Source organism: Pelophylax lessonae (assembly GCF_965119305.1).
Source record: "Pelophylax lessonae genome assembly, chromosome: 4".
In the NCBI taxonomy this organism is placed as follows: domain Eukaryota; kingdom Metazoa; phylum Chordata; class Amphibia; order Anura; family Ranidae; genus Pelophylax; species Pelophylax lessonae.
In genome coordinates, this window is record NC_138771.1 from 55674907 (window position 1) to 55689109 (window position 14203).

Consider the following 14203-nt stretch of genomic DNA (forward strand, 5'->3'; position numbering starts at 1 on the left):
TTTCAAATTAAAAATACTGCATTTAGCCACTAGATGAAGCTAAGCATCACAGGGATTTCCTATAATACTTAGCTCCATCATATTTAGCTCCATCTAGAGGCTAAATGCAGCATTTTCTGTTTAAAATCAATTCTTTACATTCAAACCGCACAGGATAAATTCCTTTTTTATGCCCAGGTCACACAAAATGAATGGCATGTACTTTCACTGTGTGAATGGCTATGCAAATTATTTTCAAATCAACTACTTTGTGTAAAGTAGTAGTTTACACAGGGTTATGAACTCCCTATGTGACAAGCCCTTACATCAGAGTCCTCCTTTGGAGTTCCCCTCACTTCAGAGTCCACATTAGAGTTCCCTCTTATATCAGTGTTCCCATCAAGGCTCCCATTACAGCAGGGTCCCCATCAAAGCCCCACTTACATCAGAGCTCTCTTCAAAGCATAACAGTCCACCTCAAGAGTCCCCTCTTTCATCAGAGTCCATATCATACCTTACATTAGGGGCCCCATCAGAGCCCCCTACATCAAGGTCCTAATCTGAGCCCATAATGTCAGAGGTCCACCCCTACCTTACTTACAACATGGCTGTAGTCAGTGTAGCAGCAGGATAGGAGCCAGGAGGTGAAGCAGGCATAGATGGAGGAAATTCCATCCTCCTGCTGGGGCACGCACCTCATTGGTTGCTAGGACTCTGATGGTCTTAGCAGTCAGCAGACTTGGAGAAAGACAGCACAAAGGGGGAACCTGACCCTAGCTACAGGCCAGAGTCAATCCTGTAGCAACCCAAATTTGGCCCACAGCCGTAGCTTGGAGACATCATTGGTTTATTGATGAGGTTTGGGGTCACCTTGTGGTTGTTATTTTGTCAGGCTATATGATTTCTTCCAGCTTCAGAGTTAGCAGTTCTAGCTCCTTCTCCTGTAGCAACATATAAGTTTATGTAGAGAGGGGTGGTGTGGGGTGGAGGAGGTGGGCCAGCATAGACAAACAGGCAGTTGCAAAAGAGAGGGCTGTGATGCCCAAGAAGGGATGCAGAACTGTGGCTGTGCTTACATATTCAATCCTTTTTTAAATGGTTGAATTCCCTAGCTCAGAGTCACATTATTAGTGAATAAAACATTGTATATAGAAAGGAAAAATACCACAAATTAGCATTTAACATACTTTATTGTTTCTGTGATTTTTTACCTGCATTTTTTTAGGTTGGTGAAAAGGTCTCTTTAAGTACTTAAAGAGGAAGTAAACTCTGCACAAAGAAATGAGAAAAAAAAAACAAACAAACCTGTAAGACAAAGGCATAATGAGCTAGTATGCATCGCATACTAGCTCATTATGAAATACTTACCTTAGAACGAAGCCCCCGCAGTGCCGCCCGCACAGCGACAGGACGGCCAACATGTTCGGCCGTCCTGCTTCCTGGTTTGCGTCCTCCGGCCATCTGATTGGCCGAAGGTGTGATTACATCACTCCCGCGCATGCGCGCCGGAGCCGCCATACACGGCACAGGGCTCTGAAGGAATGGCACGGGTGGCCGTTCCTTCAGAGCGCATGCGCCGATGACGTAATCAGCTGCATTAAAAGTAAATATCTCCGAAACTGTTTAGGAGATATTTACAGTACCTATAGGTAAGCCTTATTAAAGGCTTACCTATAGGTACAACTTCCAAGAGAGGGTTTACAACCTCTTTAAAAGGTAAGAGTACCTTTTCAGGAAAAATGAAAAGGTGAACTAACTTAAATAACTCCAAATATCTTGGTCACCCCTTTGGATGCCATTGCACATGGCGGGTGTGATGCCCCATGCTGCCGCTGTAGTGGTTCATGCACCGTACACTGCAATACACAGTCCCACTGACCAATAAGGACTTGCTATTTTGGGCATTATGATGATTACTCCCACCAGGTTTATGTATTGCAGTGTGCGGACTGCTACTGCAGCACAGAGCATCGTGGCCCCTATGTGCAGTGGGGTCTGGAGGGGTGGCCAGGGTATTTAAATTTAGTCCACCTTTTAATTTTATGTGAAAAGGTGAACTTACCCTTTAAGCTTTAACAGAATTTTATTACATGAATGCGTAATATCGCCATATTACAAATAATATGTGATCCCCTGAAGAAGTCACGTGACGTAACGCGTAGGGCCAGCACCGGAAGTGACGTTCTGTATGCGGAAGTAAGGTCCGCGATCCCCTGTATTCGATTGAATGCGCAGATACCACGTTTGTTTGTAAGTGTTTCGATTAACTTTAATAAAAACACATTTCTATGGCAATACTGCACTATGTGAGCATTTTCCTCTTGAGATTCGTGGGACCCTTTGAGGACATATACCCTGATCTAGTCAGTTAAGGCTGAACACCATCTCCTGAGCATAGAGCAAGGAAAGAGAGGAGAGGATTACTATATGTTTACAACAAAAAGGCGCAACACTCTATAATTTAAGGTGAGCGGTTAGCACACCCTGAGGGGTGATAGGCGCAGAGAATCACCCAGTTTGTCCACATGGTGTAAGGTGGAGGTTCAACACTTGGAATAAGAAGATTTTTCTATTTTATTTATTTTTGAATTTGGGACAATTTAAGCACTTTAAAATAACTGAAAGCACTGGATGCTGAGAGAATATCACCCACTTGTGTAGAGATGGAGCACTGAGCACTTTATTGTCACATGAATTAAGAATATTTAGTATATGGATTATTGTATTATATAATTTCGTATTTATTTTCACAGCACCTGTGCACTTTATAGATATATGCACAAGCAGTGTGTTTTATATATTTAATATGTTTTATTGAATATTTTATGGATACACTGTACACTAGATGATTTTACTTGATTTAAACACCACCATATATTATTGAATATTGATTGAACAGCGTTTTTAGTTAATCTATTTATTTAATATCCAATATTTACCTATACCACCCCCCTGAAGCGCGATATCCCTCCCCCCTCTATTTATATTCAATGCTGTATGGTTTACAGAATTGGTATACGCAGCACTAAGGGGTACCACACGCACACATCCTCCAGACAGCGCAAGACTCACACCAATACACACAATATAAATATGGCAATAAGGACATGAACACTGTAAGGATGACATGTCTGGCAGCACCCAGCAGCCATGCGTCTATCTGTCTAGAGTCAGCATTGACTCCACGTGCCTCTGTTTTCGTGTGTGTAATAGTTCATAGACTTACACGTGATTAGGGTTCCTCCACTGTCTTTAGCTGTGGTATGCTGTGAGTAGTAAGCTTTCTCACCAAGCCCACAGCCGGAGGGGTGAACAATAACAGCTATAATTAACACCCATGAAAATGCCAAATCCAGCTCCCAACTCAGGTAGTCATAAAAAGATTTGTGTACTTGGAATCTCTCTTCTGGGTAATGCTGCATATTACAGGTGAAAGCCGGGAGGAATTCAGTCCGCTCTGTCATGGAACATTAAACACATACGTGTCTTTCTTTGCTGTATATCGTAAATCAGTTTTGTTCGGTTACTCTGACAACAACAACAGGTTACATTCCTCTATGGGGTGTAGATTATGTGTTTTTCCCATACCTCAGCCTCTTTGATTTGTTTTCTACCTTTAGCCTTTGTGTGATCTGAAAATAATCTTTATTGTACTTGGTGTTACACCCAGAACTATTATCATATGTCTGGCAGACCATACCTTTAAATTACAGCCAAATTATAATATCTTTCCCAAGTGTTTCTATCTGTTTTTATAGTTTAAGCCCAATGAAATATATACTAGATGGCCAAAGGTTGGTGGACACCTGACTATCACATCTTTATGGGCTAGTTGGACATTTCATTTCCCCCAATCCAAACGTTAGTTGTCACCTGACCATCACACCTTTATGAACTTGGTAGTACATCCCATTTCCAAAACATTGGTATTAATATGGAGTATGCTCCCCCTTTGAGGCTGTAATAGGCTTCCACTCCTCTGGGGAAGCATTCCACAAGATTTTGGAATGTGTCTGTGAGAATGTGTGTCCGGCCAAAAGAGCGTTTGTAAGGTCAAGAAAACTTGGCTTGAAATGGCTTTCCCAAGGTGTTCAATAGGTTTGAGGCTAGGATTCTGTGTAGGCCATTCAAGTTCTTCCACACCAAACATGTCAAACCATGTTGTTTTAAATTGGTATATCACTCGCGCCACTGGTGCATCCAATTAGGAAATCAAACAGATATGATAATTTAAACTAAAAAGGGAGCTGCTAGTTCAGACAATAGGTATTGTAAAAATGTATGTGGATAAAAAACTGCGCTATCCCTATTCAATAGTATTATTAATATTATAAAGTGCTCATAAAAAATATTCATATGCAGTGCGGTACAATAAATATGGAATAACACCTTGTGTATACCTATACCTTCAGAATAATGTAAAGTGCAAATTGTGCTATAATTGGTTACTCAATAATATTGGTGCAATTGATGAGTAAAAAACAACCCTACGGCTGTTAAAAATCTAATTTAAAACTTTAAAAAATATATATATAGTGCCAACAATGGTAAGTGAGTGCAAAAACGTCCGATGACGTTATTTCTATGACGAAACGTGTCAAGTTGCAACATACATTTTTTATTTTTTAAAGTTTTAAATACTATTGAATAGGGATAGCTCAGTTTTTTATCCACAAACCATGTTGTTATAGCTTAGTTACCATCACACTGGAACAGAAAAGGGCCAACCCCAGTTTATTGTCTTTGCAGGCATTAACTGTACCTTCACCAAAAATGTGAACTCAATATCACTTTTGATCATATAGTATCATTATACAAATAGCTGACCATATAGATTTGATTTGAAAGTGTTCATCAGCCTTGAAGTATCACTATGCACCACTTTACCCATCTTCTTGTGAGATTACTTCTATTATATTGGATTTATATAGCACCAGCAGTTTGCTCAGCACTTTACAGTACAGTTACAATACAATTTAATAAAACAGGGCTAGGAGTGTCCTGCTCATGAGAGCTTACAATCCAAAAGGGAGGGTCCACTGATACAAAAGGTAATAACTGTGTAGGATAATCTGATGGAGGAAGTAGGTGGAGGAGGAAAAGGCCTCCCTGAAGAGATGAGATTGCAGAGATCACCTAAAGGCACACATATTAGGAGATAGCAGGCCAGACTGGGGTAAGGAGTTCCAGAGGGTGTGAGGTTCTAGACAAGTCCTGGAGGTGAGCATGTAAGGAGGTGATGAGGGAGATAGACACCCCGGGAGGTCTTGGGATGAGGTAAGAGGGCAGTTTGGGTGATATTTTAAAATGGGATTGATGGCAGAGTTGTGGATGGTTTTGTATGTTGTTAATATTTTGAACTTTAGTCACTGGGCAAGCTGAAGCCAGTAGAGAGATTGGCAGGGAGGGGTGGAGGATGGTGAGCAGTTGGTAAAGCAGGGTACACACTTGTAGAAAATCTGCCGAAAATTCCCGCCCGATGTGAAATCGTCCGATTTTCGCCTAGTGTGTACACAACTTTCAGCTGCCGATCCCGACATTTTCAACGAAAAAAAACGGAGGGACAAACAGCAAAATTTTTTTTCGACCGTCTTCAGCACGACCAATTTTCGTTTAATGTGTACACAGTACGTCCGGGAAAAATCGGATATGAAAGACCGCGCATGATCTGAAGTTTGCTGACAACCCGGAAGTCTGGGAACAAATGTGCCAAAAAAAAAGAAAAATCGGACGAGAAATTTCGTGAACATTTATGCACTGTCAACTAAAAACGGTTGTGAACGCGAGCATGAGAGAGAAAAATAGGAGGATATTTCGTCCGATTTTAGGTGGATGATATCTGATACCTGATATCACGTATCAAGATAAACTGATAGGGGGGCTAGTATGGCCAACAAGAAGGCAGTTGCATTGTCTAGGTGTAGATAACAAGGAAGTGACTTAGTCATTTTTTGGTGTCGTTGGTCAGACATTCATAAGTAACAGAAGGAAGAAAGAAGGTGTTAAATAGTTACCTATGTTTTATCAATCTAAATTGAAGATTGGTTGGTGGGTATGATTACCATTGCACCGACATCTGAAACCTATGTTTTGTCAATGGCCCCTATAGTTTAGTTAGTAAGTGCCACCACCTTTCGGTGACTGTAGTAGCCGGTGCTTATTGACCTTGCCTCCTTTCTTTTCGTAAAAACTATAAAAGATAAATACAGTTTCTTCTTCCACTTCTTCAAAGCAGCTAACAATAATCAAATGATTTTTTTATGATTGTTCTTTAATATTTAGGTTGGCACAAGCTCAGTGGCTCTTTACAGACATTGAACTTTTCTTAAGGGGAAAATATTAGAGGAAAATATTTATATAAAGCACATGTTTGGGATTGCTTGGCTTTGACTCTTCATGTTTTTTTGTCCTTCTTTCTTTGCAGCTGTATATACAGGCCAGGCGCCCAGAAAACCTCACCATACTGGTGGCCAGAGCAGCTTATCCTTCCCATCCACTGAGGCTGGTGGGTGTAAACAAGGGGGCACCGTATCAGCAATATCAGCCGGTGGTGATGTTACAGCAGCCATACACTATCCGTTGGGAAGGCCCATCTCCAAAGGAGGTCATCCTATACCCGATTAACTTCAACAGGTATTAAGGACTTTGCATTGTATCTCCTAGATAACTCTTACTTTACACCTCTCACAAATAGGAGGTAAACTGGCTATGTACATTACAGTTTAACCGTACAATTTCCTTGAGATCTTCCAAGAACTAAAAAGTGCCAGGGCCCATCTGATTAGATGTACATCGGAATAGAAGGAGTTGGGTTTGCATCCCACTTCAAGCACAGTTCACCTGAATCTGTCAAATGATCACATCCCTGATGGCCCAATGAGCTTTGGGGCATCCCCACCCCGCAGCTGAACACAACATGGAGGGGGAGGGGGATGCTTGTGATATCACTGACCCAATATGGCCACATGGCAATATTAGGACAATGATATTGGCCTAAAATGGCCATGTTGGGTCAAAGATGTGTCAAGTATCTTTTGTATGCGTGCAATTTCAGAAGGGAAATCTCACGTCCTCAGCTCAGTAAAGCGTTTGTAACCCCAACACTTCATATTCCTGATATGTGCTTGCTGCACCATGTACTTGCATGAGAAAGTCTTGTCCCTGGTGATCCTGCCAGTCCCCTTGCTTTCCTATTAAAAAACGACCATACTAAGCAGGAGAGCACACCGTGGTCAGTTCTCTAGCTATGCTGGTAGAAATCAGTGTGCTCTCCTCCAATATTCAGACTTGTCCTGACATGCCCCCGCTGCCATTCACTGGGAAGCTCAGAGTACTGCTGCTTCCCCTCACCCTGCTCTTATGCAGCTGAGAACAGAGGGAATGTAATCACTTAGGCCTCTTTCACACGGAGCGGACTGTATTGCGATCCGCTCCGGAACTTTTTTTTTTTTTTTCACGGACACGGATGACACTTGTGTTATCCGGTCCGTATGTCCGCATATGATCCCATCCATTTGCGGATGATATACGGACATAATGTATGTCTATGGGATTGCGGATGTCAGCGGATGACATCGCTGACATCCGATTTTGCGTCCTTTACGTTTTTTAAACGGAAGAAAAATAGGGTTCTGTTCCGTTCCAAAAAACGGAACAGAACTGAAAGGACGAAAATGGGATGTCAGCGGTGTCATCCGCTGACATCCGCAATCCCATTGACATGCATTATGTCCGTATATCATCCGCAAACGGATGGGGTGATATACGGACATACGGAATGCCCGTGTGAAAGAGGCCTTAGAAAAAAAAAAGAGAAAACAGGTATTTATAATGTTTTTTTTTTTTTTTTTATATGTTCACACATATGTTTTGCCTTTCATTTCTATTTTAAACTGAATGGGTTGTTTTACAAGGTGATCGTTTACAATCACTTCAACCCAGCAATACAGCTAACTTCCGGATTTGGAGTGAACCCAAGCTCCTCTCTGTTTAGGAAGGTATTACATGGATTTGATCATTTTAAAGGAAATTGCACAGAGACTGTATAATTAGATTGTAACGTGTATTGCTACTTTAGATTGTAATTTATATTCTGGGTTTATATTGTTGATGTTCATAGGTGTGCACAGCCTATTGCATTAGGGTGTGCACCCCAAAGGTCAAACACATATGCATGTGTGTGCATGTGTATATATACTGACAGTGTCAGTAGAGCAATGGATGGTGTCAGTAGGGCAGATATTAGTGTCAGTAGGACAGTGTCAGTAGAGCAATGGACGGTGTCAGTAGGGCAGGTATTAGTGTCAGTAGGACAGTGGACAATGTCAGTAGTTTTTATTTTTTATTATTTTTTTACAATTGTTTTTTTTTTTATTATTTTTTTTATCCAATTTTGTTTAGGAGCCGTGTTAGGGTATTTTGGTTAAATATCAGGGGTCCAAACAGGGGGAATCTGTGACACACATGGTGATTACGGTGTGCCCAGGCACACCTGGCACATCCTGTGCACATGCCTATGTTGATGTTGGAATTAGCAGATTTTCAATTTACTTAGGTCTGTGTTAGTATGATATTACATTTGTAAAGCCCACTGTCACTGGTTGCTATACTGAATGCCAATAACTCAAATATACCTAGATGGTCACATATCTCAATTATGAAAATATTAGCATATGCTAATACCAATCCTGCTAGCAAGAAAAAATAATGGTTACATGGGATGAGCCCCCTAGGCACTTGTGGAAGCCAATTCTGCCATAAAAACTAGGACTCCTCTCACTGGGCATTTGTTTTTACACTTTGCAAAGGAGAGGGGAGAGGGAGAGCAGTGTAGGCAGATCCTACTGAGGGGGCACAAAAAGTATTGAGGTGGGTATGCTAACCTGAACCATCCATAACCTGAGCAAGTTTCGGTTTGTTTATAATGAACTGCCTGAAAATCAGTGGGTGGCCCTGTTGGCACCACTCTGCCCCAAATCCAAATCAAAGTAGCGGGGCAAAAAATTGTCAGCCAAACAGTGCCTGCATCCAATCAGAATACAATAGCTGCAGTGCGAGATTTATCCTCTCGTACTGTTTAGCATGGATGGAGGAATCTGTTAGATTTCTATTCCTTAAACCCACAGGCTGAACTAATTTAGAAGCCTTTATATGTATGGCCAGCTTTACTGTGGGGTTGATTTATATATATATATATATATATATATATAGGCACTTACTTTGCAAAGATAGTTGCACATTGCAAGGGAATTTTCCCCAGAACTTAGTAAATGTGGTAAAATTTCACTTTGCATATAATAATTGATAAATGGTAAAGCGCTACCCCTATATATATATATATATATATATATATATATACATACATACATACATACATACATATTTATATATATATATATATATATATACACATATAATATACACACACACATATATATATATATATATATATATACATACATACATACATACATATATATTTATATATATATATACACATATAATATACACACACATATATATATATATACCAAAAAATAATAATAACTGCAATAATTAATAAATATTAAAATATTAGAGGGTAACCATCTTTCGTGGGGGAAATAAATAGCAAATAAAGAAAAAATAATATAGCGTATACAATTGCGACAAAAATCATGATTTAATTGAATGTTGTTATTAATTACCTTTTCTTTTCAATCTGCAGCCCCTGTAATTTTCTGAAAACACAATGCATAATGGTTACCTGGAGGTGTTCTGTACACAGAAGGTATACTGACCACACCCCAGAAACATTATTTCCTGCTTGTGTGATTGGCTCACTGATTTTACCAAATCCAAATATGAAATTTTTGTTCCAGGGGATGCCTGAAATCTGATTTGTATCTTAGTGCAGGCTTCTGGGAAAAGAAGGAAATTAGTTTTCTGGGGGTGTGGTCAGTATGCATTCTGTGTACAGAATCCCTCCAGGGAGCCATATTGCATTACATTTTCAGAAAATTACAGAGCTGCAGATTGAAAAGGAAAGGTAATTTTTGATAACATTCAAATACAATATGATTTGTGTTGCAATTGTATATGCTATATTATTTTTTCTTTATTTGCTTTTTATTTTCCCCCACGAAAGTGAAGTTACCCTTTAACATTTTTATTCCTAGTCGTTATGTGTATTAATCCTCATATAGGTGCTGAGGCCCAAAGACCGTGAATGGGCCGTGTGTTTATGGGGCTTGTTACATACTGGCAGCCTATGCAAGTATATGGGAATGCGGTGGCTGCACATATCCAGCCGCTCATCCCAGTATGACAGACACGTGGGTGCGGGTGAGTGGTCTGTGAAAGTCAGTTTTGCATCATACTATGTTTCCATAGCTTGTCTATGTAAACCACTGAATTAGGTTGGCTATACACAACTAGACTTTCATTTGAACATTTACATGGAAATTCTGAAAAATCATTTACCACAACATTCTTTCCATCACTGACTCAACTCATTTTCTTAAGAAGCCCTTAAGGCTCTGTTCACAAATGGGGCAATTTGCTCTGTGCCCCGTGCAGGACCATCTCTTACCGGCCTGGGGGCGCCCCGGTGCTACGTGCAGGGCCTTTTTTTCTCAGAGAAAAGGTCAAGGAATGCTCCCTTTCTGAGTCACCCCTTGTCTCTGCCCCCTACTCACCTCCGAGCACCATTCCTTGGTTCCACCCCCCACCCTCCTCCTGTACCGCCCCTTTTAGAGAATACAGAACCAAGTATCATTTTGTGGTGATAAAAAATGTGTTTGGAATTTGTTAATGGTAACAAGAAACACAGTAAAATAGATCCCCTGTAGCCAGCAACAATATACCCGCAACAGCAATAGATCCCCCCCCAGCAATTATAGACCCCCTACAACAATAGACCCACCAGCAACAATAGACCCCCCCCCCACAACAATGGACGCCCCCAATAACAATACATCCCCCACAATTATATTATTCCCCCCCATAACAATTGACCTCCAGCTGCAACAACAAATCTCCCAGCAGCCAGCATCAATAGATCTTTCCTTCAACAGTAGATTTCTTCCAGCAACAATCGACCGACCAGCAACTTAACCCCCCCCCCCTTCTACAGCAACAATAGATTCCTCACTAGCAACAATAGACCTGCCCAGCTACATTAGACCCTCCCATTAAAAAAGACCCTCCCCCAGCAACACTACACCCCCCACGACAATATATCCCCCATAACAATAGACCTCCAGCTGCAACGACCGATTTCCCAGCAGCCAGAATCAATAGATCTTTCGTTCAACAGTATATTCCTCCCAGCAACAACTGACCAACCAGCAACATAACCCACCCCCTCTTCCCCAGCAACAATACATTAAAATAGACCCCCCCCCCCCCAGCAACACTGCCTCCCCAGCTACAATAGCCCCCCTATACCAATAGAACTTCAGCTGCAAAAACAGATCTTCCAGCAGCCGGCATCAATAGATCTTTCCTTTAACAGTAGATTCCTCCCAGAAACAACTGACCAACCATCAACATACCCCCCCCTTCCCCAGCAACAATAGACCCTCACATTAAAATAGACCCTCCCAAGCAACACTATACTTACCCCCCCCCAGCAACAATAGATCCCCCAGCTGCCAGTATCAATAGACTCTTCAGCACACCCCAGCTCCCCTTAGCATTACATACATTCACTGCCGGAGGTGCCGGAACTGCGTTCCTGCTGAAAGAAAGCCCTGGTTACATGTATTCCCGTGCCGGCATCCCATTTTAGTCTATTGGGATGCACAGCTACATGGACACAGCCACTGTGTCCCTATATGACATGGGGGTGCTGGTCCCTAAACACACACAGGGTGTGCCTGTAAAAGAAATTTCCCAGTGTCAGTTTGAAAACAAATGTCCATTTCACCACTTTAACCATTAGAAAATCAAACTAATGTTCCAAAATCAAGTGTTTTTGAACTGTATTTTACTGGTTTATTACTGGAGATGCCACTTTAATCATTATTGTAGATAGCTAGCGTGCTACAGCACCCTTAGCTACCTCACATGCGAGGAAAATTTTGTTAGATAAAACACGAGGATCTAGCATCCCTCAGAAGGATCTATATAAATGAGTCTATGGCGCGATTCTAGGTATTCGTTACTGAGGGTTGTCATTTATATGTTAGTAATTAGTGATGCCACATGCGCAGCATAAGTCTATGGTGCTGGATTCCCAACGCGTGGCTCTGGCGGTCTGTGACAGTCCCCGATGACACGTGACAAAGGCAGTTTAGACATAAGCTGTCCCTGTTTGGCTTCACAAATAATTAGCTGCATTCTGTGGCTTTCCGTCAAGGCTGTCAGTGCGGCTGTGTGTCTGACCGGCTTCCAGGCGAAGATTCTTTGTTCTCTGTCAATTCTGATAAGTGCCAGAACTCCCTGCACTAGCACAAGCCATAAGTGTGTGTTATGGCTGCCAACACATTTCACAAAACAAACTCATTGCAGACAGAAGCGTATGGTAGCTCTTCAGCAGAAGCTCCGTAACCGATGTAGGGAGGGAAGTGTCAGTGAGGAGACACAGGGATTTATGTAGAAGGTGGGGATGAGCCCCAAAGCCAGACATTGGGGTGCACAGGACTCAGTGGATCGATTTACTAAAGTCAAATAGGCTGTTCAATTTGCAAGGGTACTTGCCCAAAAGCTGAACATTTTTCTGATACAGGGATGGAGACGCTAAGCATTACCTGCTTGTGCCTCATTTAAAGTCCCAAACAGCCTATATTGTTCATGTACTTGCCCAACAGCTTACTGAATGTGGTGAAGTTTATCGTTGCAAAGAATACCCAATGAAATGCAAAGAAAACAAAACAAAAACAGCATTTTTGCTTGCACGGGGCAGGCGGCTCCGATTGCCGCCTGACACCCGTGATCGTTCCCCGCTGAGAGAGAAGAACGGTCAGCTGTTGTAAACACAGCTGACCGTTCTTCTCCCTGGAATGATCACAGAGCTCCTATGATCCTTCTATAGAGGATAGCAGGTCTTTATGGTCCTTTCACAAGCACCCCCAACAGTTAGAATCACTCCCCTAGGCTCACATTTAACCCCTTGATCACCCACAATGTTAACCCCTTTCCTGCCACTGTCATTATTACAGTAACAGTGCATATTTTTAGCACTGATTACTGTAGTAATGTCACTGGTCCCCCCAAAAGTGTCAAAAATGTCAGTTAGGGGTCCGATCTGTCTGCCGTAATGTCGCAGTCCCGCAAAAAATTGCAGATCGCCGCCATTACTACTACTAAAAAAAAAAAAAAAAAAAACAATAAAAATGACATAAATCTTTCCCATCGTTAGTAGACGCAATAACTTTTGCGTAAACCAATCAAAATACGCTTATTGCAATTTATTTTTACCAAAAATATGTAGCAGAAAACAAATTTGCCTAAAACGTTAAAACATTTTGATTTTTACATTTTTTTTTTGGAATGTTACATAGCAGAATGTGAAAAATATTGATTTTTTTTCAGAATTGTAGCTCTTTTTTTGTTTATAGCGCAAAAAATAAAAATCGCACAGGTGATCAAATACCACCAAAAGAAAGCTCTATTTGTGCTGAAAACATGCACAAAAGTACAGCGTTGCATGACCGCGCAATTGTCCTTTAAAGTAACACAGTGCCGAATCGTAAAATAGGGCCTGGTCATTAAGGGGCAAATCTTTACAGTCTTAAAGAAGTTAATCATAGCTAACAGGTAGCTATAATTATGCACTGTTAGTAGTGTGAAATGCGTCAGCGGTTTGTGATCCGTACCTCTGTATGCTGGCGTATTTTTATATTTTTTTCAATAAATATTTGCATTGGAGTGCGACTGTCCAGATATACTTTTTGTTCTCCATCCCTTAAAAAGTATTTACTCCTTTGGGGAATATCTCACCAAAACGGAAATTCCTATTGCAGGGGATGCCTAAAATCTGACTTGTATCTTAGTGCAGACTTCTGGGAAAATCAGTGAGCCAATCACACAAGCAGGAAATTACCTGTACATATCTGGGGGTGTTCTGTGCACCAATAGCGTACAGAATACCTCCAGGCTGCCATATTTTGTTGGATTTTACAGAAAATTAAAGCAGCCGCCGATTGAAAAAGAGAGGCAATTTTAGATAACTTTAAATTACATCATGGCTTGTATAGCAATTATTGATCGACGGATATCGTTTTTTTAATGCAGATACCAA

The 14203-nt window shown here is 41.2% G+C and overlaps 1 protein-coding gene across 1 annotated transcript in view; it reads left to right on the forward strand.

Annotated features, from left to right (window-relative positions):
* The window catches only part of LOC309554526 (cell surface hyaluronidase CEMIP2-like), a gene marked incomplete at its 5' end in the record, with an annotated part of 142550 nt that overhangs the window by 100965 nt on the left and 27382 nt on the right, over window positions 1–14203 (forward strand). Inside the window, one exon of the mRNA XM_082256275.1 lies at window positions 6404–6612. Coding sequence (XP_082112401.1) covers window positions 6404–6612 — 209 coding nt within the window. The remainder of the gene's footprint in view (window positions 1–6403; window positions 6613–14203) is intronic.